The sequence below is a fragment of the Prionailurus bengalensis genome, chromosome A3 (genome assembly GCF_016509475.1).
Source record: "Prionailurus bengalensis isolate Pbe53 chromosome A3, Fcat_Pben_1.1_paternal_pri, whole genome shotgun sequence".
Classification (NCBI taxonomy): Eukaryota; Metazoa; Chordata; class Mammalia; order Carnivora; family Felidae; genus Prionailurus; species Prionailurus bengalensis.
Genome location: NC_057354.1, coordinates 110,241,254 through 110,267,169, shown reverse-complemented (window position 1 = coordinate 110,267,169; position 25,916 = coordinate 110,241,254). Strand labels below are relative to the sequence as shown.

The window sequence follows — 25,916 nt, the reverse complement described above, 5'->3', positions numbered from 1 at the left end:
TGACTGCCTCCTTTACCTTCAGACCTTTGATCTCTGGGAAATATATCTATTTCAGTGTCCTTGTCCTGATTTTTCTGGGATCTATAGGTTACCGGGAGATGACTCAGGCAGGTTACACCCTGATCCTCACTGTGGAAAAAGAGAATGGTGACATAAATGTCCTGACAACATAGACTACATACCTACAGACAAAATTGAAATATTATTTTGTTTTTCTTTTCCCTAAGATTATCTTGATAACAGTGATCTTTGATATTACAAAGTAAATACAATTATATTTAGGTATTCCTTTTGGGAGCATGCACTGGGGAAGATGACTATGTAAAGAGCCACTGTGAACATTTTCGATCTCATTTATTATGGAGATTCACTCAAGCATACCCAGTTTGTGAGTATGACGATCTGTTGCCTATAAGGCAAGGCAACTACTTGTGAGAAAAGAGAAAAGATATAATGGGCTATTGTAAAGGAAATACTTTGAGGGTTCTAGTTCAGGCTTTGTACAGGGTTTGAGTCTCGGTTTTCTCATCTGTAAAGTGGGGTTAATACCTACCTCGTTGGTTATGAAGATCACATAAGGGGACATGGGAAGAGCCAGGCACCTAGGACAGTGCTTGGTACAGTAAATGTGGATTCCCTGTCCATCCCTTCCTGCAGAGCTGTGGGAAAACACTCCATAACCTCATAGGGTGTGATGAACTGTCCCTCCCCTTTCTATTCCCAGTTATGGCACTGGAGATCATAAAAACGCCTCTTCCCTGTCTCTTCCTTTCTTCCTTCCTCTCCAAGACAAGGAAGTGGCCGGCTCCCTTCCCTTGGTTCGGAAGCTTTCGCCTCCCAGGACAGCCCAGCCCCCGGGTTGCTAAGGTCGGGGGTTGGGGGTGGGGGGAGGAGAGCTGCGTCTCCGGCCTGCGCAGCGCAGTGGGGAGGCGGCAGGGAGGCGATGGGGAGGCGGGCGCAGTCGACCCAAGGGTGGAGAAGGGGGACGGCGAAGGACGCGCGTTCCCGGGCTCGTGACCGCCGGTGGCCCAGGGAGCCGGCGCCTAGACAGCCTCGGAGATGGCAGGCGGCGGGGACCGGCGCGCCGTGGGCACCCTCCACCTGCTGCTGCTGGCGGCTGCCCTGCCCCTGTCTGCCCGGGGGGTCAGCCGAGGCGCCGCAGACTGGACCCAGGAGAAGGTGAGCGGCTGCCGCTGCGCGACTGCACCTGGGCGGCTCGTGCCGCGCGCGCAGGGACCGGGGACCGGGCGACCACACTTTCGCAAGGGGGGTGGGGAGGCAGGCGGAGTCGCCGTCCGCGGCCCAGGCAGCCGTGCCCGCAACGGGCACCCGGAGGAATCGGAGCTCTGCGTCCTCGTCGGGGTGCCTCGCTGGCCTCGGGACTGCTTTGGAGAAGCCTCGGGAGCTGGGTGATGTCACCAGCCTCCCCTCGGCTGCGGTCTGATGCGGGTAGTGATAGGCACAGGAAGTGTGTCTAGCCGGCGGCGGCCGAGCGGGGAGGTGAGGGCGCATCGCCTCGCCGCCGCCCACTCGGGACCCGGGAGGCCAGCGGTCGCGGCGCTCGGCTGGCGCGGGGGTGCCCGGCGCGCCTGGGGGTGTGCCTACTGCTCCCCCACCGCTGCAGCCGCGGACGCCCTTGGGACGCTGGAGTTTCCGTGCAGTCTCGAGACAGACGCGTGTTACCGTTTGTTTTAGGTTTTTTAAGCGGAGCAGCTCTAACTGGAGACCAGCTTCACTTAAAAAAATTTTTTTTTTCCCCTTAAGAGAGTCAATGCAATTGTCAGAGCAATGTATCTGGTTGTAGGTGGAAATTCATACAAGGAACTTACGAGGCACGCTTCCTCTGCGTGCAGTAAACAGGTTCAAAATTATTTCCTTTTCTTGTGTAACAGTTTTGAAATCATGAAATTGCTAGGGAATTATGCATATGTTAATGATATCGGAGTAAAATGCCCTTAAAAATAGTAAGGAAAAGCAGTCCAGGGTTATAAACCTTGACCGCGTTGCTGAGCAGAACTTTTAAATGCTTACAGTATGCTTGTATTTGCTGGCACGTTGGGAATACAGGGCACACTGGCGACTGCACGGGCCCTGTGTGGTCACCCGTGGACTCGCACCCCGCCGCGTGCATGTGCATATGAATAGCCTGCTTGAGTTCTCTGGGTTATGCTTACTTAGCTTCACGGTTCAGACCCCACAATGTGCCCCGACCTACACTTGGAGACCACCAGCCGCAAGGAACCTGGTGAGGATGTGGGAAGGCAAACTCAAGAATAACTGCATTATAAGAAAAAATTTCTGTGGGCGTTCAGAAGGAGTAAGGTCCCTTAAGGGACATTGAATTACACACTTAAATCCTTTCCTTCTTCACTTCATCCTGGGTACCTTCCTGATCAGAAATTGGGAAGGGGGCATTAATAACCGGAATGTGGAGCCACACCAACTGTGTTTTTCTGATACATCTGAATGGGTGAGTAAGTGAGATAGGGAGTATTTGAATGAGCTGTTCTTTAGGCATCATTTGTAGGCAGGGTATATTTCTAGGGGGGAGAAGGTGTTGGATTCTGGACATGTTTAAAACTAACGAGACTAACTTTTGAGAAGTCTTTGAAAGGGTAAATCCCTTTTATGTTTATTTTAAGAAGCTTCTAAATACTGTTCTACTAGGAAACTGGATGCTTTCAAATGGTGTAAGCAAGGGCCTGGGTGGCTCAGTTAGTTAAGCGTCTGACTTCGGCTCAGGTCATGATCTCACCACTCGTGAGTTCAAGCCCCGCGTCGGGCTCTGTGCTGACAGCTCAGAGCCTGGAGCCTGCTTCAGATTCTGTGTCTCCCTCTCTCTCTGCCCCTCCCCTGCTTGCACTCTGTCTGTCTCTCTCAAAAATATAAATAAACATTAAAAAAAAAAAAGAGTACATTCAAATGGTGTGAGCAAATGACAAGATTAACCATGACGGTTCTCAGTTTCTGGTTCCTTCCTCCCTTACTCGGTAGGCCTACATAAAGTCCTTCAGATGTCCAGTACAGCTTGTGGTCTGGGAAGTGAGTTGGTCCATATTAAAACACATGCCTTCCTGCTATATATGGCATTTAACTATTTTAATCACTGAGGTGTGCCCTTGGTACACTGGTCTGCCAAAAGGTGAGGTACAGTAAAGAAAACATTGATTCTGAAATCTGTTTCCTTTGCTTTGAAGTAAAGGCGTGTCTCTTTCAGTGGCATCTACTACATAAAACAGTTCAACCCTACTTGGTGGTTGAGTTCGGGGGACTGTGATTGGGTTGCTTGAAACCTGCAAACATTTTCCCATAGAGGCAGTAGTATAAATGGTTAGATTCTCAGGTGGGCCCACAGGTGTATATTTAGAGGCATTGGCATCTGGGTTCCGGGACGCTCATGTATAACCATCTCACTTGAACCTCACAGTGCCCCTGGGAGGAGAGAAGTTTCATCCCCAATTTATAGGTGAGGACACTTGATTATGGCTACACCAGCGAACTGAAGAGCCTTCATCTTTCCTCTTCCACTCTCTTCTCCAAGGTAGATGAGTCCTGGCTGAGGGTACAGGGAACAGTGTCCAGGGAGTGAAGGATGGTGGGGCTGGTGGGAGGGTTGGGGGGACCAGAGGAAGAGCTTATTTCTCTTTTCCTGGGTCAGAGTGGATCCTAAATGGAATTCCAGAATAGATTGTTTCTTTCTGGAACCTTCTCTCCCTATTTAGCCCCTTTCCGGATCTCCCTCGTGGAGCTTAAAGGTTAATTATCTGGGGCTTGGGCCTTATTCCAAAACTACTTCTCTGGAATCCTGTCCCATCCTTGATCCCCAATCCTATTTCTTTGGTACAGACCCCTTCCTTTGGTACAACTTTGTCAACTGACTGTTGAAAGGAATCTTGTTAAATCAGTCCTCCCTTAGGTGTGGAAGATGAATGGCTGTTAGGAAAGTTGCATTTTTTTTTTTTTAAAGGAAGCTGTTAGTTAAAAAGTATGGCTTCTATTGAAGTCTCCCCATTATAAAGTTAACATGTGCTCATTTTAGAAAACCAGGAAAATACAGAAAAGTATACTAAAAAGAAAACTGTTGTGACCATAATCCCACATTTGGAGATGATTGCTGTTAACCGTTTTGATGTTTTTATTCCTAGTGTCTCTCTCTCTCTCTCTCTCTCTCTCTCTCATTCTCCCCTACCTCCTGTTTCTCCTTCCCTCTTTCTTTCTATAGATATATATCATATTTATATGTACACACATACACATGTATATATGTGTGTATTTTTATTTATAGAAGTGGACAACAATTATATCAGTCTTGTACGTTTTTGTGAGAATTGAGCTAGCCATCTAAAGCACTTAGCACAGTGCTGCCATGTGGTAAATGCTCAATAAACACTAATTATTTATTTTTAAAATAACACATGTGAATACTTATTTCTTACTAGGGATTATGCTCCATGTATGGTTTTATATTTTAGTATGTCGCTTAAAAGTATGCGTGTTACCTTGAACCGATAAAACCCATTGAAAGCATCACTTGATAATTGCAAAATCATCAGCATTCCATAATTTGCCTATCCTTTTACTGTTGGACATTTAGGTTGTTTCCAAACTTTATCATAAAGTTGGGACTCCGTGTATTGGTAGAATCTTCCTTTATTATAACAAGGGTGACGTAGAAAATTTCAAGTCATATTGGATGTGGAGGGGCAGAGTTTTTGAAGCAAGGCAAGACATACAGGAGGGTTGGCCTCACCTAGGGGTTCTCCTCCATGGTCATCTCTGGCAAGCTGCTACTGCTGTCTTCAGTACTTCACACTTTTGCTTCTGGAGTCACACATATTCTGAGTGTTTAGGGTTCCCCTCTTCCATGGTTTTAAAAGCTCTTAGCCATTCTCCCATCTACCCACCATGATTCTTAGGGAAGCAACAATGGAGACTCCAAGTCAGGGGACAGGGCGGTCAGTGATAGGCTGGGTGTTGGTAGGGGAAGAAAGACATTGCTTTTCTTTTAGCTAGAGGGCCCATTGCATTCAAAGAAGGCAGAACTTTACCTTATTCGGTTCTCAACTTCTCCACAACTGCATTTGTCATGCCGGGGGCTTCGGACACACTGGAAGGGTGTCTGTAAATGCTGGCTGGGTTGAATTTACTGGTAGACACAGGAGTTAACCTGAGTGCTGTCTGGGAGACACTCATATGGGATGGGAACTAGAATTGAAATCACTGGGCTTCTGTAATGATCTCCCTTTAATTCAATGGCTTGGGACCTCAGATCCCCCTGCAAGCTGGGCCAGCACTACAAATTATGTAATTAAAACCCTCTTTGGCCTAGCATCATGTGATTAGCCTAGAGGAGATGTTTCAGGATATCTGGTTCACACTTTTTTAGCTGAAAGATTCTTGTCACCCAAAGCAGACTTATTGTCCTTTCTGCCTGGCTGAAAAGACAAAGCAGGGGCTGTAATAGAGACTCATTCCTCTGAGAATGCCTATACTAAAGAAATTTGTCGATGTGCCTTTTAACTGAAACAATCCTAGACTAATTGGGGGTTTGCATTTAGCACTAGGCTCAACACTGTTTTTGCCTCATTTACTTTCCTCATGTCCAGCCCACACTTTCTGTCCAGGTTTCTCCTCTCTTTCCTTCCTCTGATCTCTGCAGAGATTTTTATGTTTATTGGGTTCTGAGAGAAGGGCTTAAGCATTTTTTGGTGCTGTTTCTCAACTATATTTCATGTAGGATATCTGCTACAGCTAGTGATGCTGGAGGGTTATTTATTTTGTTCCTGCTTTTCCTCAAATCTCTTTAGAACTCTCTAGAGTCTCCATAAACTGCCCATTTTAACATGAGCTTGATTTCCTCCCGCTATGGACATGCAGTGAAGGACCTTGTCCACGGTGACTCTATCTGGGATAGAGTAATGGACACTAAACAGAAAAGGAGTCACTGGCCAGACAGCCTTCCCGACACAACAGGTCTTGGTTATTGCAGAGACTGCCCCGGGCCAAACCAACTCTAAAGCATCACAAGCATTGACTGTTAGAAATGTAAAAAGAGCAAAGACCACAAAACTTGAATCATAGCACTTCCTGGCCCTTTGCAGTAGGTAGCTTCTTGTTTTCCTGTTTTTATGATTGCTTGTACATTTAACTGACTTGATATGTATAATGCCCATTTTACTTTATTATTCTATAAGCATCGTTTTAGTGGAGACAATTTGAGAAAGGTAGTTCCTCTGTCAATTCCTTATTTGATGAGTTCACCCAGTATTTCTCGAGTCCTCAATATGCCCAGGGCACTGTGTGGCCCTGGGAAGACTAGAAAGTAAAGATAGTTCCCGCCCTCATGGAGCTGATATCCAATATGAAATCAGATGTTAAACAAGTAAACACACAAGAAAGGGGTCTCCAAATTATAACCTGAGTTAAGTGAAGAGAGAGGGAAGAGCCTGGAAACCAGAAATCACCGCAGAGGCAAAAGCCTCAACAGGTCAGAGTCTCACACTGCTTTGGGACCTGGATGGTCCCAGGACCTGGATGGAGGCCAGGGTGACTGAAGCATGGTGCCCTGGGGGCGAGTGGCCCTGCCTGGGGGCGGTGAGGCAGCAGGAGAGATCAGACAGGCTCCTGTTGGCCTGGTCAAGTAGTAATTAACCGTAGAAACCATCCCAATTCTTGCCTCCAGGTTCTTCTTTGCCCTTTTCACATTTCTGTTTTGTCTGTTAGCTTCAGCTTTCTACTTCAAAGTGCTGAGAGTTAACATAAGGACTGAGATCCTGAACGTACCAGGGAATTGAAAGGCTGAGGTGACAAATTTATGAAGTATATTTAAAAATGTATTATCAGTAAACAAAGATAAACCTTAAGATGTTTGGGCACAGCATCCACATTTGGGAGTAACTGGAGGTTCATAGATGAGGCAGGGAGGCAGAGCAGAAGGGCATGGGAGGGGGAATCCATGGAACCCGGATCTTTTCATGGACTTACCTGGAGCTCTCCTATGACCTTGGGAAAATCATTTGCTCTCTAAGAAAAACTCAGTTTCCACTGACATAAATTCAGGAGGTTGGACTAGATCATCTCCAAGTGTCTTTCCAGCTCTAAATTCTATACCTCTTTCATGTATGATAGAAGGTAATAGAATGAAAACTTATTGAATGTTTACTATGGTGGCTTATATATGTTAGCTCACGTAATTATAATTACTCTAGGAAGTAGGTGTTATTACCTCCACTTTACAGATGAGGAAATTGAGCCTTAATGAGGTTAAGTAACTCACCAGAATCACACCTCGTGAGTGGTGGGGGGCTGAGTTGAGAGGGTCTGTCTGAACCCACAGCCCATGTTCTCTGCATGATCACACTGGAGAGTAATGTTGAGACATAGCAAAATGTAGATGAGTATAAGTAATTGGCAATTAGCATTCTTTAATTCCAGAGTTTCTCACCAGCCACTTGGAGAGGAAATACCTATGTGATTACTGAGACATATTTAACCAACACTGGTGCCGGAAAGAACTGTGAAGAAGAAAAGGCTCCTTCAGTTTCTGTTTTGCATTCCGAAGAACTTAATATCCTATATGACCTTCATCATTCCCCTTAGGGCAGAAATCAGCTGATCAATCACTCACTTACCTAGGGGAGGAGTAACACATTCCATTACTGAGTGCCTGATAAACATGCAATGAATCGATGATTCATCATTACTAGTGTCACAAGAAAATACAGTGTGTGTAAGGTTATATCTGAAGTACAAATCTGAGGGGCACCTGTGTGCCTCAGTTGGTTGAGCGATCAACTCTTGATTTTGGCTCAGGTCATGATTCCAGGGTCGTGGGATGGAGCCCTGCATTGGGCTCTGTGCTGCCAGCACAGAGTCTGGTTGGGATTCTCCCTCTCCCTCTGCCCCTCCTCTGCTTTCACATTGAGTGTGTGTGTGTGTGTGTGTGTGTGTGTGTGTGTGTGCACCCTCTCTCTCTGTCTCTCTCTCTCTCAAAAAATATATGTATATACATTAAAAAAAGCAAATTTAATTTTTATGTTTATTTAGCTCTTTAAGGTTAATTCAGCTAATATGTAAATGTTCCTATGAATGTGAGTGTTAATAGAAGTTTAAAATAATTTTAAGGGAAGATAAAAAGTGTACTATTTAGCGGGTTATAGAGTCATCAAACTCTGGCTGAAAGGAATTTCAATGATCATCTAGTTTAGAGCTCTACAACGAAAATATATAATGAGAAGTACATATGTAATTTTAGGTTTTCTTCTTTTTTAAGTTTATTTATTTATTTTGAGAGAATGAGAGGGAGGGGAAGGGCAGAGAGAGGGAGAGAGAGAGAATCCCAAGCAGGCTCTGCACTGTCAGCATGGAGCCCGATGTGGGGCTCAAACCCACGAGGTGTGAGATCATGACCTGAGCTGAAACCAAGAGTTGGACGCTTAACTGACTGAGCCACCCAGGTGCCCCCATTTTCTTTTTAAAATAAGCTGCCAAAACAGTTAGTTTAACTTTCTAGATCTAATGGGCCAATTTGAAAGTTGAGTAGTTTAACTTACTTTATGGCCGAAGACCTATCTCTTTATTTTAAGATTCAAAAGAAATAGTTTTCTATTGCAAATGTCTCAAGATAAGTCCTGACCGTGTTATGAAATGATAGCCAGTTAAATGATGTTATTTAATCCTCAGAATTATCACCAACCAGCCATTTTGAATTCATCGTCTCTTCGACAAGTTGCAGAAGGCACCAGTATTTCAGCAATGTGGCAAAATGACTTACGACCGTTGCTGATAGAGCGATACCCGGGATCCCCTGGAAGCTATGCGGCTCGCCAGGTGAGGACGCAGCACACAAATATGAAGGTTGCTGAACACTTTGCTTGCACGTGGGAGATATATTATGTCCCAAGTTCTGAGTTGTCTGATATTCAGACCTGTCATCTCATCATAGCATCCACCAAAATAAGCAACTCAAAAAACCAAACAACTGAGAATAAATGTCTGTTCTGAACTGAGTGATACATGTTCATCTAAATCAATTTAGGTGTGAAATCTCTGTTGGGGTACAACATGAGATAGGGTACTATTCAACTCTTGGTCATTGCTATAATACACCCCCAGGCACGCCAGCACGTTTTCTTGGACCCTAACCACCCAACGTCACTAGCCCTAAGCAGTCCTTAACTGACAGTTTTTGGCCAAGAGTGTGTTTACTGTCCTATGAGGCCTTCATTCCTCTTGGAAAATTGTATTCTCCCTGGAGGGCAAGTCAAGATCAGTTATAAGCTACTTTCTCCAGTGCAGTGTTTCTCAAACTTCTGATTCTGATCCATGTTAAAAAAAAAAATAGCAAAGTTAAAAAAACTTACATTTTGTGCACACAAATATAAAAATAGATTTAACTGACACCAAAGTTTCATGAAAAAAAACCCCCGCACTCTTATTACCTGCATTACCTGTGATTTGCTCTGATATTGTTAATTCTACTTTACTAGTTTGTTCTGTATTGTTTTTTTTTTAATACTGGTCATGACCCAGTAAACTGATTTCGAGATTCACTGATTTTACCACTGCAGTTTGAAAGACACTGCTATGGAGGGTAAATTATACCATAGCTGGGCTAGACCTTGTGTCTCTGCCTCCTTAGTGCCAGTCTTCCTAAGTAATCTGATATCCCACCTCTGAATGAATGTTTTTCAAAATAGCCCTATTTCAAGGGGCAGCTCAGGAAAGAATGGGGAGAGACTGACCCCCCAAATCCTCCTCTGAGAGTACTCCATCTGCCTAACTCTCCAGGCCAAAGACCTTGGCACCCCACTTCTGTGATAGAGTGACACCTGCAAGGTCCAGCAACACAGCCGTTGGGCTCATCCCTTGTACCCAGTATATGACTCTGCCTCTGACATCCAACCCAGATAGCCATTGTCTGCTGCCCCATTAGGCGCCTGTCTTCCAACCAAGCACCTGTTTCTCCTAAGGAATTAGATGGTGGAAACCCAAAGAGCGCCTTAGTTCTTTCTAACCTTTAGGTGGGGAGAGGTATAATAATGATGATGGCTGACTTTCATGGAGCACTGTTTTTTGAAGTTAGGTACTTTATGGAGTTCTTCGCATGGACTTTTGCATTCAGTCCTCACAACCATGCTGTCGTGTGGGTACTATTATTATCCTAGTGCTACAGATCAAAAGGCCTGAGGTTTAGGTATATGAGTTAACTTGTTCAAGGTTATAAACATAATAGTGATGAGACCAGAATTTGGACCCAAATCAGCTTGACTTCACAATCCTATCACTGAAAAGCGGTGGCTGGGGGGAACCAGTGTGTGCTCATAAACATCTCCAGCTCTGGCTCTTCTCTTGCCTAAGTTGGAGAGTGAGATACATACCTCTCATTTCAATGATATTCCTGGACTTCATCTCCCAAGTATTTTCTTTTTTTCTTAAGTTTATTTTTTATTTATGTTGAGAGAGAGCAAGTACAAGCCAGGGAGGGGCAGAGAGAGAGAGAGAGAGAGAAGGAGAGAGAGAGAATCCCAAGCAGGTTCCATGCTGTCCACGCAGAGCCTGACGTGGGGCTCGGTCTCACAATTCATAAGATCATAACCTGAGCCGAAATCAAGAATTGGAAGCTTAACCTACTGAGCTACCCAGGTGTCCTGAAAATCACCAGGATTGCTGTCTAAGCTGTGGAAAGAGAGGGGTTTCTACTTTAGATGATGAGGTGGGGACACTTGGGTGGCTCAGTCGGTTAAGAGTCTGACTTCAGCTCAGTTTATGATCTCATAGTTTGTGGGCTCGAGCCCCGTGTTGGGCTCTGCAGAGCTGTGCTGCTTGGGATATTCTCTCTCTCTCTCTCTCTCTCTCTCTCAAAACAAACTTAAAAAACTGAGGTAGGGGTGCCTGGGCATCTCAGTTGGTTAAGCATCCGACTTCAGATCAGGGCATGATATCCTAGCTCCTAGCCCCGATGCCCAACATTGGACTCCGTGCTGACATGAAGAGCCTCCTTGGGATTCTCTCTCTCTTCCTCTCTGCCCCTTCTCCACTCGAGTTCTCTCTCTCAAAATAAATGAACTTAAAAAAAAAAAGATGAGGTAGATGACACTTGGGTTCTGATGAGGGAATTACACACTAATGCACTCAGTTTGACCTGTCACTCAGAACTAAATCCAAAGAAGAATGGTGGAAAATCTGCTTTTTTCCTGAGGCCTTTTGGAGCATTGGATTCCATGTTTTATAATTTATGGCGTTTCAGGGTTGTAGCTAGAGAAGACTCTCAAATCTAAAGATACGTGGACTTGGTATAAAGTTGGTTATTGAACTGACCTGTGCAGTTGACGATAAAGATGTGCATTGCAATGGATTCTTTTTCAGAGAATAATATGAGAATGATGTCCCAGAGTCTCCATTTTTACTGCCTCTCATCATGGAGCCTAAAGACGCCTATTGGATTTTTAGAAGTTTTATTTTTTTAGGAGATAATTTATTTGTAGAATAAATAATTTGAAGGCATGAAATTTTGGGGTTTTTTTGGGTAATTTCTATCTGAGATAGGAATAAAAAAAATAACTAAAAAATCAGGATGATGAAATCTTCGTAGGGAGCAAGCCAGAAACTTTGTCAAAAAGAGGCAAGCTACAAACTGTGGGGTTAAAATCCCCTGTAGATGCACAGTACACGTGAGAAGTGGCAGCTGGCCTTCTTCAGCCCAAGGTGGGGCTGTCCCTGAGTGGAGGGCCCCGTGTGGAGAGCACTCAGCATGGAGCCTGGGAGACCAACATGTCTAAGAAGGAGGAGGTACCTGACATTCCCCGTGTCAGGAATCAGCATCCTGACAATGACATGTTTGTAGACTTGGGACAAGCATCGTAGAATCTGCTTCCTCCAAACAAACCTGGGCTGCTGATGTTATTGTTTCTTGGAACCTGGAAATAAGAATTTAAGTGAAATTAAATTAGACCCAGGATCATTCACTACTGTTAACCTACAATGTCTGGGGCCTTCCCTCCTAGAAGTAGAATGTCATATTTATGTCTGACTTTCTCTTCCTCTCTCACTCTCTCTCCTCGCCTCTGCCTTTATCTTTGTATCCTTTTCTTTTTGGCTGTACTCAATGTCCGTCTATCTCTGTGTTCATCTCTCTCTCTCTATCCATCCATCTCTTTCTCTCTGTCTTTTTCTCCCTTCCCCGTCCAAACAATAAATCTAGAATAGTCCAAAATACAATCTATATTCTGAACTGCCCTTTGCACTCCTGGCGGGCCTGGGTTCTTGCTACTTAGTTTCAGGAAGCACTCCCTACCTGGTTTCAGGGCATTCTAGTGAGCAGAGCGGTGGTTTGGGGAGCCCACTCTAGAGAATTGCAGTGGGAACTTGCAGACTAAGCTTGAAAGCCAAAGGCACAACAAGGGATATTGGTGACCTAATGAGATTATGGAGCCAATACGATTGTTTATAAAGAAATTCGTTGCTAAGATAATTAAAAAAAAATTTACACTGAGTAAAAAAAGAAGATTCCTTCAGAGAGGACTCTTTTGGGGACATTTGCTGAGGCTTTTGTGGATTTTAGTGTCAACATAAGATATCAGAAATTATGTCCACAACTTATTTAGTAGTTGAGAAATGAGTTTGTGTGTGAGACTTCAGCTGAATGAAGCTAACAGATACATATTTTTAAATCTCAGTTCATTTCTGTAAGCATACGGGCTGCTATTGATTTGGAATCGTTCATCATCTGGATACCAGATGTTCTGGAATATACGCCTGTTTTTTGTTTTTTTTTTTAAGATGACCCCTTTATGGAAAAATTTCTCTTCCCTAAAGTCTGGGAATAACTTATTTTCATATTCTGTGGAAAGCCGATCTTGGATGCACAGTGATTTGTCTCTATTCAAGCTCCCCAAGCTTGATACCATATAATTTTATTGTTCTCATTGAGAATAACTTACTAGTTAGAATCAGCCCGTATTTAGCGATAGCCTACTGTGAGCAAAGCCCAGTATTAAGAATTGTGGATGAAAACAAAGTGAATGAGATATGAATGACGATTTCTTTTAATTATTTGAAAGGTTATTAACATTTCTTTTTATTATTTGGAAAGAGAACTTGTGAACTTGTAATACAAAAGGTAAGGGACTGTGTACACATGCCATTGTGGCCAAAGTCCGCGTCACTGCAGAAAGCAGGGAATGAGTATCAGGGAACCGTTTGTTTCTTTGGCTTTTATGGAATTGAATGGGGAATCAGTGTCCTCGTTCTGGTTTGGTTATTTTCCTGGAAGCTTCCTGCCACAGTTTTTCCAAAGCCTTTGCCTACGTGTCTTGTCACATTCGTTATGACAGGCCATACAAGAGTTGGCTAGGCTAGAAAATCTTGTATTTCCTTGGGGGTGGGGGAATAAACAACCAAAAACCAAGCCTCGATTCTTTTCCAGTGATTATGAGTTATATGTTTGTCACCTCACGGTCCTTCCCTACTGGATATTCACGGTGCAACAAATTGCCAGTCCTGTTGATGGTTAGTTTGTCGTCTGACTTTTTTAAAAGATCCTTTAAGGCACACTTACAAAAATGTACACAGTATTTCAACATAAAATAAAATAAATGAAACCTAGTTGAGAAACATGAAGTGAAGGAGAAATGAAGGCAGGAAAGGGAGAATGGAACAGTAGTGACCTCCCCGTAACTTACCACACCATGAAGTCTAGACTCTGAAGGAAGACACGGCCAGTCTCGGAAGTGGTGTTTCTTTTCCATCTGCTTCCTATCAGCCACTGTGTGATTCATTAGTTCCCAGGTGATGAGGAGAGATAGGAAAACAGATTCTTCTTTATGTTTACCGTTTGTAGTGGGGTCTGAACTCGCCTTTGGTGCCGAGGAAAACTACTTGATGTGTCACTGTGGTTCAGAATTGTTTATTGATTCTTAAAGTGGCCGGGACCTCAGATATCCCCCAGAAATCCCCTTATGGGACATTATACCATCAGAATCTTTTGTTAGTGTATATTACATTTTGAAGTATTTGCTGAACTTGGGGCACATGCTGTGCTCTTGGGACAAAAGAGTTACCATTTGCAGTTCTTGCTCTCAAAGAACTTAGGGTAGAAGTTGAGATCTGTAGGACCTCGGTGTATCTGACTTCTCAAAATGCCTTCTCAGCCTCCTAGAAGTATTGAAAGTGGACTTTAATACATACTGAACTGGTCTCTGTCTCCTGACATGTAGAAATGACCCCGATGGTATTGTTAAATACCAGCAGGGGTTGGAATAATGTATAGATTCTATTCCTATAAAAACATGTACCCCTTTGCCAAATACATGTTTGTGTGCTAGTATATGTATATATAAACAATAAAGATGGTGTGGAAAGATATACATCAGACTATTAACATCAGTTAATACCAACAGTGCGTTGGGATTGCTTGGCAGGGGTATGGTTGAGGGAGAGGGAGAGGGAGAGGGATAGCTTTTATTTTAATCACCCTTGCTATTAACTCTATAACCACGTATTGCATTTTTACGTTGAAAGGCATCACATAAATTTATATGTGTGTGTGTGTGTGTCTGTATATATATATATATATGTATATATATATACAGTGAACCAATGGAAACTGTCTAGATCTGAAATTTTGGTTTTTGTTTTGATCAGCACATCATGCAGAGAATTCAAAGACTTCAAGCCGACTGGGTCTTGGAAATAGACACCTTCTTGAGTCAGACACCCTATGGGTACCGATCTTTCTCAAATATCATCAGCACCCTCAATCCCACCGCTAAACGACACCTGGTCCTCGCCTGTCACTACGACTCCAAGTATTTTCCCCCTTGGGACAACAGGGTGTTTGTGGGAGCCACTGACTCAGCAGTGCCATGCGCGATGTTGTTGGAGCTTGCCCGGGCTTTAGACAAGCAACTCCTTTCCTTGAAGGTATTTGTTTCTGTCTCGAAGATTCTGGGAATAAAATACAGAGTGAATTCTAGAATCCTTGGGGAGTAAGAAGGCCATTTAGAAATGTAGACTTTCAGTACATTTTGTAATAATTTGTTGCAAAAAGACATGAGGTTGAATGAATATTAATTGGAAGATTACACTATTTGAAATGTCAACCATGGACGATAAACCTAGGATACATGACAGTGAATTTATTCAGTGGCACTTAATTGCTTAATTTTGCATGCACATTAAATTAAATGCAACATTTCTTTGCAAAAAATGAAGAGGGTGGATGGTTGGTACAGGCGTATGTATGAGAACTAGGTTTATTTCTTCTTGTTCATGTAGCCATGAAACATCACAACCTCCTAATCTGAGAGGTGTGGCTCTTGAGTTGGGGGGGAAAGGGTTGATTGAAAAGTGCTTCTGAAGTAGAGAGTGGGTTTTTCAGACATATCAAGATGAAAAACTTGGAGCAGAAATGCATTATTGTTATTATCTGTGAATCTCGGCTCAATTTTATGTAGCATAGCAGAGCTTTTGTACATTCTCAGCTCAAATACTTCTGGGACTCTCAGATGCTATTTCAGTCTCTGTGTTCTGAAGGGTACATTGGAAAAAAGTGCTAACCTAGATGAAGACATTTTGTTCAGATATCACTCATAACCAAGTAAACACAACAAAGCGAAAACAAAAAACTTTGTTCGCAGGCAGCAAATGCATTTTTCTCCCTCAGAGTTTTATGAAGGGGCCAGCCTTTGCTACAATGGGAGTAAAGAAGTAAAAGGTTTATCTTGTAATGGAAGGAATAGAGATATTTGGTTTTGGGTTTTTTTTGCTGGATATGCTGAACTTGAAAGCAAGAATTGTTTGTAACCTCTCAGTGTCCTTTTCACTATTTTTTTTAGTTTGTTTTGTTTTGTTTCCTGAACCTTCTATAATGTCTTTGTCCCATCCTCTGTCCTGCTTTTAACTAGTACCCTTCCCCAGCAATTGGGTGAGGGAGTTCAGAAGCTGATATAAAAGTTTAATTTTCCATGTTTACATTCTAAGGACATTAAATGAAAGGCACAGTCTATATAGTGGGTGTGTTTTCTCTGGAGCTCAGACCTGCTTATAGTGACCAGAAACAGAAAGGACCAAATGGGTTGTTAGGTGGACATCCTCATCAAAACACACACAGACACACACAGACACACACACACACACACACACACATTCTCTCTCCTTTTTTTTTTTTTAAAGTTTATTCATTTTTCAGAGACAGAGACAGAGCACGAGCAGGGGAGGGGCAGGGAGAGAGGGAGACACAGAATCTGAAGCAGGCTGCAGGCTCTGAGCTGTCAGCACAGGGCCCGACGCGGGGCTCAAACTCACGAACCGTGAGATTATGACCTGCGCTGAAGTCGGATGCTTAACCGACCAAGCCACCCAGGTGCTCCACACATTCTCTTAATTATTCTTTCTCATAGAAGTAACAGTGATGTGGGCATTTAAAAAAAATGGATCATGTTTGATGGAAACATGAAGAGTATGAGATTCATTTTTCCAGGGGTACTTTAACTAAATTTGTATTAAGGTGTTGTTTGAAGCTCTTCAGTTGTCATGGATTGGGTATGTGGGAGTGGAATGTGACCTGGTTGAGGATGGCAGAATAGTCTGGATTATTGTTCCAACTGCATGCACCCCTCCAGGAATAAGATTACAGTTATGCATTCCCGTCTTTTCCCTTGTAACCCTGCTGTGCCTTCCCACTGTAGCAGGTGGTACGTTCTCATTCCTTGACTCCGGACTTGGTTATGTGACCTGTCCTGGCCAATGGGATACTAGTGGATATGATACCAGCAGAGGCTGGGAATGAGCTTGTGCAATTGGGTTTGCTGTCTTGTGCCGTTGCCGCCACCATAAGGGCACGCCCTGGCTGGCCTGCCAGTCCCAGGGGGAGGATACGACGTGTGGAGCCCAGCCAACCTTCATGACTGTATGGTGAGGCAGAACTCCTCCAACCAGCCTAGATCAATAGTCCTCCAGCTGACCTACAGACCTGGGAAGACACATGAGTGTTGTGTTAAGCCACTTGGGTTTGGGGTGGGTTTTTACACCCTCTTATTGTGGCATTAGCTGATACCACCTTGGATGGGGAAAGCCTGCAGATAATTCACCTGCTATGTTGACACTGGTAACTAGATTTATCACATTACCATGAAAGACTGAAAGACCCTCACAAACCAGATTTTCCTAGCTCCAAGGTGCTAGACTGAGTTACCAAAAATGGAAGGCCACAGTTATTTTCCTGCTAATCCTGAAAAGAAGCAAAAGGAGCAAAGTGCCTCACAGGACTCAGGATCACTGTCTACATGGTCTACTCCTGTCTTAACGATCAGACGCTTGGAGGACAGAAAGTGAGTCGTTGCGCTGACCTCTGGAGTCACTCAGCTGTTGAAATTTCAGGGAGGCATCTGAACCTTCAAGCCTGTAGAATATGAAAACTGCTTTTGTTTCTGCCCCGGCATGAGCAGAATGTCTGTGGTACCGGGCAGTCTTATTCTGTGCTGGTGTTTCGTTATTACGCTGTTTGATTTGGAACTAGAACTTTGCAACCAGTTGGCAATATTAAAACAATTGCAATGACTAGCAGACAAAGATAACTTAGTTTTCAGACGATAAAGACATTTTTTTCCATCTTAGGAAATCACCCTAAAACAATCAGGAAAATTCCATCTTTGAAGAAACTAGGGAACATGTGTTAATGGGAACCACAATATGAAGACAGAAGGTAAATGGAGAATGACATACCCAAGTAGAGAGAAGTCACAGCCTCCAGAGCGAGGAGGAAATGGAAAAGCCAGTGGTTCCCTGACAAAATCCTGGAGTGGCTCAGGGATCCGTGGAGGTAGTGAGGCCGGGGGCTGGGGAGGGGAGTGTTTGTTAGTCTGCACAAGGACCAGTTGGTATATAGATTCCCACCCCATCTCTGGCAGATGGGTGAGTATGCCACCAGTAGCCTTGCAGGAGAGGACAGGATAAGTTTTCTGGAGACACTGAACCAGGGGGGTTCTGGATGTGGGGACACCAGATGCAGAGGAGGATAGGAATGAAGTTTCTCATGGAAGTCAAGGAGGTTAGGTGAAAGTCTGCACATTGAGCAGTGAGGTCCCCAGCCTTTCCCTGTTTTCAGCATGAGAAAGCCAGCACGCAGCTTATGCCCCTCAGAGAGGAAACCGGATGCTCCTTCTCTGGGGAGTGTGAACTACCTCATGAAAAAGACCCAAGATCTGGAGGTGCTCAGTGAAAAACACCCAACGGGGCACCAGATTGCTCTGCGCTGAAGCCAACCAATCTGTCTCTGATCAGTGTTTTAGTACCTTGTTCTCTGATATGAATGAACACAAAGGACGACCAGACATTTGAGGACAGTCTCCAGAATGAAAGAAAGAGTAGACCAATACGAACAATACGAAAAATGAACTCAGAGAAAATAGAGCGTAAGGAGCAGGAGGTAACTTAAAGGGACACTGTTTTAAATATCTTTAGAGAGATAAGAGGAGAAGTTACGTCCATAAAAGATTAGGGAGATGTCAGATTCAGTTCGGTCTGATGGGAGCATGTCCCCCAGTGCTGTACTGAGGTGCAGAGACCAAATGGTTGTGTATCTTTCTTCAGCGAGGTCCGGCTGCGTGCAGGCACAGAGTAGGCAGAGAGCTGGGCTAGAGGTTCTATTTTCGCCGTGTGAGTTTGGCCAAAGCAGAGAGAGGCCAGGGAGCTGAGCATGTATGCAAGGGAGTGGTTAGAATGATGGGCTGTGGAGGGGCGCCTGGGTGGCGCAGTCGGTTAAGCGTCCGACTTCAGCCAGGTCACGATCTCGCGGTCCGTGAGTTCGAGCCCCGCGTCGGGCTCTGGGCTGATGGCTCAGAGCCTGGAGCCTGTTTCCGATTCTGTGTCTCCCTCTCTCTCTGCCCCTCCCCCGTTCATGCTCTGTCTCTCTCTGTCCCAAAAATAAATAAACGTTGAAAAAAAAATTAAAAAAAAAAAAAGAATGATTGGCTGTGGAATTTAAGGTGAATGGGGAGGGAAGTGAGGACTTCATGGGAGTGAAGGACTGTGAACAGGTGAAGGATTCAATAGATCAGGGATTTCAGTGGGGCTGAAGGACTGTGGGGGTTATGGTACCAGAAGGACTAATCTGAAAAGTGTGAGCAGACAGTGAAAGGTATAAAATCGATCAGAATCTTCCTGACCCTTCTAAGTTCTGCTTGAATCCTGGCTCCTAAAGTCTTCCTTGACAACCCAGGGATCTGACCTGTCTTTCTATCCAGTTCCCACAAAAGTTTTGGTGTTCCATTTGTGACCCTTGGCACGTGTTGTCCATGTTGTTTTGTCTTTCCTAACCCAGCTGAAGTGTAGACTCTTTCAAAAGAGAGGCTGTAATTATTATTCTTTGTGTCCCTGTTGCATTCCTAAGGTGCATCCTTGAGCCTAGATTCAATGAAAAAGTTGCAGACTCAATTAAGGTGGGCAGCAAGGACAATGTGCAGTTGTTTCGGGTTCCGTTCCCTGGGATGCACACTGACGTGGAGTTTAGCATTTAGGTCATTCCTAAGGGAGTGGCCCTGGTTTAACACCCGCAGCAGGGAGGGGAGAGAAATGGGATTAGGCAGAGGCAGAAGTCAATCCACCTTGCAGGTTCAACAACAGGCTCAGCCAACCTTGGGGAGCTCTGGAGGTGGAGTGGCCCCATAGAGCCGCCAGGACCTGCTTAGATCAGTCATTGGATATAGGACACCCCTATGGCTGAGGCAATCTCTAAAAGAACTAATAGCCGAAGACCTGTGGACAGCTGTCTTGGTAGCAGGGGCAACATATCCTTCTGGAAGGGAACTGGGTGGGTGTCTCTGTGTCTGCCATGACAGTTTCATAGTTTCTAAGTTCTCTAAGGAGTAAGAAAAAAAATATAAGACTTCTATTTTCAGAGGGAGTAGGAGCAAGTGAGACTTACACGGGTGAAGACCATGGGGAATGGGATGACTTTTGGAGGCAAAGTGGTACAAAATACATTTTGGCATATTCTCACTTGCTTTGGTATCTTCCTTTTCTTCATGGCATATCTGTCTTTTTTGCCCAGTTAATAAGAACGTATGCTATTTTTTAAACCCTCACAGTATTTTTGCTACCTTTTTACTATTCTTTTTACCAGAATGTTTCAGACTCCAAGCCAGATCTCTCACTCCAGCTGATTTTCTTTGATGGGGAAGAGGCTTTTCTTCATTGGTCTCCTCGAGATTCTCTGTATGGATCTCGGCACTTAGCTCCCAAGATGGCATCGACACCGCACCCACCTGGAGCCAAAGACACCAACCAACTGCACGGCATGGTCAGTCCTGGGAATTTTCATGGTGCTGCAGCTGTGGGCTCTGTGTCAAAGGAAGCCAAACCTAAAGCCAATTAAAGACCTAAAAATGCCATGGCATTCTTGGAACAGAGCGTTCATTATAGAACATTCTTTGGCAGGCATTGGGCTTTTGAGGAATCCCAGAGCTACAAAGAATGATTCTGGGTTAGAAGTTACGTTTGACTGAGCTTAATTAAAATGACGTAAAAAATTAGATTAAGGAAACATCCCAGGTTCAGTTCGGTCCAATGGGAGCACATTCCCTGGTTCTGTATAGAGATGGTGAGAGCAAATCCCTTCTTTGAAGCTTCTCTACAAAGCCTGAGGAGGCTTGGGTCTTGGGAACTGGAGGGGGAGTGAGACATGGTATAGGGATGGGAATGAAGAATTTCCTTGGTGGCTTCAAAGTGTTATAATGACTCCAAATGTGTAGGGGACATTGTGTTGGACGTGTCTGTTTTGGTGTAATATTGTTGCCATGGGGATGGAAACATTTGTGATGCTGTCTTAATATCCTGTTCTTATTATCAAGTAATTAGTGCAGCACACAGCCCCATTTTTATTCTATTTCTGGGCCCATACCTCGTTGCTAGTCCCTCACTCCACCTTTGAATTCTCTTCCTATCCTGATTCTCTTCCCATATTTGACCTTCACTCGGTCTTATGTCCTCACTAACCCCAGTTGGGAACTTCATGCTGCTCTTGAGACTTCTTGCTTCCCTGTGCTTTCATCCATCCCTGTGCTGTGAACTGAAAGTCTATTTCTAACTCCTTCCATTCATCCTTGTCCTTTGCCATATCACCGACCTTCACCCTGTGAGTCCAACTGGCCGCGTTCAGTGTCCTCTGTGGCTCTAACACATCATGTTGGCATTGTCTCCATCCTGTTATCTGTTGGCACCTTATAATGGGTCAGGGGAATATGGTTGGCACCTCGTTCATTCCTTTGGACCAAGTGGCTAAAAAGGGTTCAGAGGAGGAGGAGAGAGACCTGACTGATCAGTAGGAAGAACAAAGTTATTTATTTATGAGTCCAAATCTATGAGTCCATAGTGATGGTGAAGACTATTTTCTTCCCTGGGGGCGGGGGGAGGGGGGAGGGACCTCTTAGTAGCTTATCATGCTTTGTAAACATACTCTTATTTCAAACAAACCTATTTTCCCTCCAAGAATATATTTGATCATTATCCATAAGTTAATAGATCTTATGTCTATAGAATCATAAACTCTGCAAGTATTTATGTACTGTGGGTCAGGACCTGTGCTACGTATCTACCCACATGTTGTCTCACTGATATAAATCAGGATTTCTTAATGTGGGAAGTAGTCTTCAGGAGTCTTCAAGCCTGCTGATGTTTTATGGCTCAAATGAGAAACCCTGGGGCAATGGTGGAGGCTTATCGTCAGGAGACGCCTTTAAACACCAGCAAGTTTGAGCTTCTGGTTTGATGGAAAAGGAAATGGAGATCCAGAGACAGAAGGTCACAGAGCTCGTAGTCAAGAAGTTTTTCCAAGATGCTGCCTTGAGGAGTAAATAGTTACTACACAAGTGCTTTCCTATACGCAGCTGTAGCATTGCAGACTAAGGATATAAGGACTGATTAGAATGGAAGAGATGATCAGACAGGCTTGGAATCCTATTTGAAAATAAAGATAAATATTCTTTTTTAATCTGTAAAATGTTATGTAAATGTTCTCTTTCTAATGTTTCTTGAGTGATATCCTTCTGGGGTTACAGACACAAACAATCTACACTTTGCCATTTGTCTATATTGCATAAGCAAGATTTTTTAAGGTTCTTCAAAATAATTAGTTTACAATGTTATTAACCTTTTGTTCATTTATACAGCTCTCTAGGTTATTCTCAATTGTTGAAGTGCAGTTAGTTTTGACTATTTTTTTTTTTTTTTCTCCCATCGGTGGATCTGAAACGTGTTTTGGTGACAGTGATTAAACAATGTTATTTTCTCCCTTAGGATTTATTGGTCTTATTGGATTTAATTGGAGCTCCCAACCCAACATTTCCCAACTTTTTCCCAAACTCTGCCAGATGGTTTGAGAGACTTGAAGCAATTGGTAAGCACCACTGTCACTAAAAGTCAACTTAGTTCCTTCCTACGCACCAAACTACATTTTAAAATTCAAAAGTTATGATTTAAATATGTGATTTGAAGATGTAATATACTTTGCTGGCTTTTTTTCTCGCTTTGTTGATTATTAGTTTATTGTTCCTATTTATCTTTTTTAGTAGGCTCCTTTATTTTCCTGCATGAGACTGCATTTGGAAATGGAAACATACAGTGCTACATTTAATATTTGCACATCCCTAGCAATGGTTTGAAACTATTTTCCCAGAGTCCTGTTTGCAGCATATGGAATGCATGTCTAGGGAAAACCAGTCAGCAAAGCATGCTGGCTAATGATGAATGTTATGTCTTTATGATACCAAAAGATGTTCTTTAATTTTTCTTTCTCTTTTTTTTTTATCTCTGTCTTTGTCATCTTTTATTTCCTGCCTTATTCAGACACGATTTTCCTTTAAATCTAGAACAATCTCTATTTTCTAAGGAAGTAAGAGATCGGATGCAAGAGAAAGCCAAGATCCTTCAAAAGTCATTTTAGAGACAGGTTAGTGTCAATTAAACGAGAGTAGACTAGTCCAGACCAGGTCAAGCCAGGCCAGGCAAAGAAACAAAATATCTATAGCTCAAGACAGAGGCCTAGGGCTTGAAGAAGGAAAAGGGAATAGCTTCTTCCCTTCATACCTCTACTATCCCTTCCTACTCCATAACACATACACACACACACACACACACACACACACACACACACCAATAAAAAAAAAAAAAGGCAATTGGCCTCAGGGAGAGATGAAGTAGATGAGATAGATCTTTATGATAAAATCCAAGCCAGAAGGCCTGCTTTTGAGGCAAGTGCTTCAGACTAGGAATTCCTTAGGAACTGTATGGACTTCCTGGAGCAGGATAGAATTGTATTCTTTCTAAGCAGCGAGAAAAACACTGCCATCTCATTCATACTTTTGCTGTGAGTTCAGAATTTGCCAATATCCAAATCTAGAATATTATAAGAGAAACTTCGAACAGAGTCTCCGGTAAACCTACGTATCCCACCCCCACCCCCCATCCCCGCCAGCCGCCATTTTCCTCTGGTTTTCTCATTGTCTATTCCTCTCCATTGTCCTACTTGGTATCTACCTCTAAGGAGGTTCTCACCTGTAATGTTAGAGCCATGTGTGACTCTTCTCTCCTTGAACTACTACTGAACGTCCACACCCAAGTTGAGCCTAGATGTTTACTGTCATGGCTGTAGTTGTGCCCACTGCTGTAATTTGTTTAAAAAACGATGACCACATGTGCCAAGAGTTCAAAGTCCTTATGCATTCTGAGTATTGATCAGATAAGAACAGATAATCATCTGCTGTCTATCATCTGCAGAACAAGAACTCCACAAATTAGGTTTGCTCAAGGATCACTCGTGGGAGAGGTGGTATTTCCAGAATTACGGTTATGGAGGTGTGATTCAGGATGACCATATCCCATTTTTAAGAAGAGGTAATGTGTATATATGTGTGTGTGTGTGTGTGTACATGTGCGTGCATATATGCATTTTTTACTTATTTTATATTTATTGTCTTTTGTGTGTATTTGCAACAATCTAGAAGGATGAGGAGCCACTACATTTAATTTCTTGATAAATTAAATCATCTACTAAGCATCTTATGGTTACTATTTTTTCATGAAAGTCATTCCAAATCCTTGAGCCTCCACCCTCATTCTAGAATATTTATAAAAGCTCATATTCCACTGACCTTGCCTTCTCATTCACAGAGTAAGACAATATTCTTACAGTTTGGGCACTCTGGTGTTTTTTGTTTAATAGAGAAGCAATATCCTTGATGTCGATGGTGGAAGTCTAAATCAACTCAAGGACTCTTGCCACGGCCTCCCAGTTGGTCTCTAGCTTTTGCTTTTGCTTCCCTATACTTTACATAGGAGCTAGAGTTATCTTTTTTTTTAACTTTTTTTTTCAACGTTTATTTATTTTTGGGACAGAGAGAGACAGAGCATGAACGGGTGAGGGGCAGAGAGAGAGGGAGACACAGAATCGGAAACAGGCTCCAGGCTCTGAGCCATCAACCCAGAGCCCGACGCGGGGCTCGAACTCACGGACCGCGAGATCGTGACCTGGCTGAAGTCAGACGCTTAACCGACTGCGCCACCCAGGCGCCCCTAGAGTTATCTTTTAAAAATGTAAATCACATTTTGTTTCTTCCTTGCTTTCAAGCTCTGGTGGCTTGCCATCATGTAGAATAAGACCGAAAGTCTTTACCATGACCTACAAGGGCCTCCATTTTCTGACTCTGTTCTTCTCCAACATCTCTTTCTGCTTTTCTCTCTGATTATTGCTCTGATCCAGCCACATTGTGTTCCTGCTGTTCCTCAAGCAGGCCAAGCACACTCCCACCTCAGGACCTTTGCACTTGCGAGTAGTGCCGCCTGGAATGCTCATCCCCAGATCTTTGCGCATCTTGCTTTCTCCTTTGTTGCATGTCTCTAGTTAAAGGTTAGATTCTCAAAGAAGCCTTCCCTGACCTTAAATACATATTTCTTGGCCCAGCTGTCTGCCCCTCATTCTCTATTACCTTATCTTGTTTTATTATTCTTTAGAATCTTTATCATTTTCTAAAATTATTTTTATATTTGTTTCCTTGCTTCTTTCTTTACTGGAATGTAGGCTACGTATGAGCAGGGCTTGGTCTTTTCACTGATGAAATCTCAATTCCTAGAACAGGGACTGGTACGTGGGAGGTGCTTTATAATTATTTACTGAATTAATGAACATTTGTTTAATGGCCAAATGACTTTGGAGTGAAAAGGTAAGATACAAGGAGGTACACAGGAAATGATGGGTTATCAGCTGTCTTTAAATGGTACAGAGCTCCCACTCAGACTTGCGCTTGAAGAATGATACTCTCTTCTTTACTCACTGGAAATAAGCACTTAATTACAAGTTGGTTCTTTCTTTTTAGGTGTTCCAGTTCTGCATCTGATACCATCACCTTTCCCTGAAGTCTGGCACACCATGGATGACAATGAAGAAAATTTGGATGAAACAACCGTTGACAATCTAAACAAAATCCTACAAGTCTTTGTGTTAGAGTATCTTCATTTGTAATTATCCTGTCTTAACTTTGTGGTAATCGTATCTAGTTTCACATTCAGAAGTCAAGGCACAACCTAAAATATTCTTACTCCAGGCAAATGCCATGTGGAACCTCCCATCCTAAAGATTCATTCTGTAGGTGTCTTTGAATATGTGATCAATAAACCCTAGATTTACATCATGTCCTAAATTGCACATTACTTTTCATTGAAGATAAAGGAAGAAAAATGTTAGGAAAACAGAAAACAAGTATCTTTAAAAAACTCAGATAAGAAACTATGAAACTAAATCAGATTGATATATGTAGTATCATGGTCTTCTAAATAGTACTTAAATATGATGGTGATGTGAAACATGTAACCTTAAGTTTATTATTTTTTTCAATACTTGGGAATCTCTTGCTTATCATACAAAA

The 25,916-nt window shown here is 43.2% G+C and overlaps 1 protein-coding gene across 1 annotated transcript; it reads left to right on the top strand.

Annotated features, from left to right (window-relative positions):
• Nucleotides 1-797: 797 nt before the first annotated feature.
• Nucleotides 798-25,682, top strand: QPCT (glutaminyl-peptide cyclotransferase). The gene is made up of 7 exons (XM_043604151.1): nt 798-1,179; nt 8,683-8,829; nt 14,644-14,922; nt 20,123-20,299; nt 22,294-22,393; nt 23,773-23,889; nt 25,368-25,682. Exons 1-7 carry the CDS (start codon nt 1,060-1,062, stop codon nt 25,511-25,513), a joined length of 1,086 nt encoding a protein of 361 aa, XP_043460086.1. The 5' UTR covers nt 798-1,059; the 3' UTR covers nt 25,514-25,682.
• Nucleotides 25,683-25,916: the final 234 nt, after the last annotated feature.

What these genes read in the sequence shown, in the direction of transcription:
- QPCT (XM_043604151.1), top strand. Translation starts at nt 1,060, where the DNA reads ATGGCAGGCGGCGGGGACCGGCGCGCCGTGGGCACCCTCCACCTGCTG. An exon ending in GAAGCTATGCGGCTCGCCAG is followed by an intron (nt 8,830 to 14,643) that starts GTGAGGACGCAG and finishes TGTTTTGATCAG; the next exon opens with CACATCATGCAGAGAATTCA. An exon ending in TATCCCATTTTTAAGAAGAG is followed by an intron (nt 23,890 to 25,367) that starts GTAATGTGTATA and finishes CTTTCTTTTTAG; the next exon opens with GTGTTCCAGTTCTGCATCTG.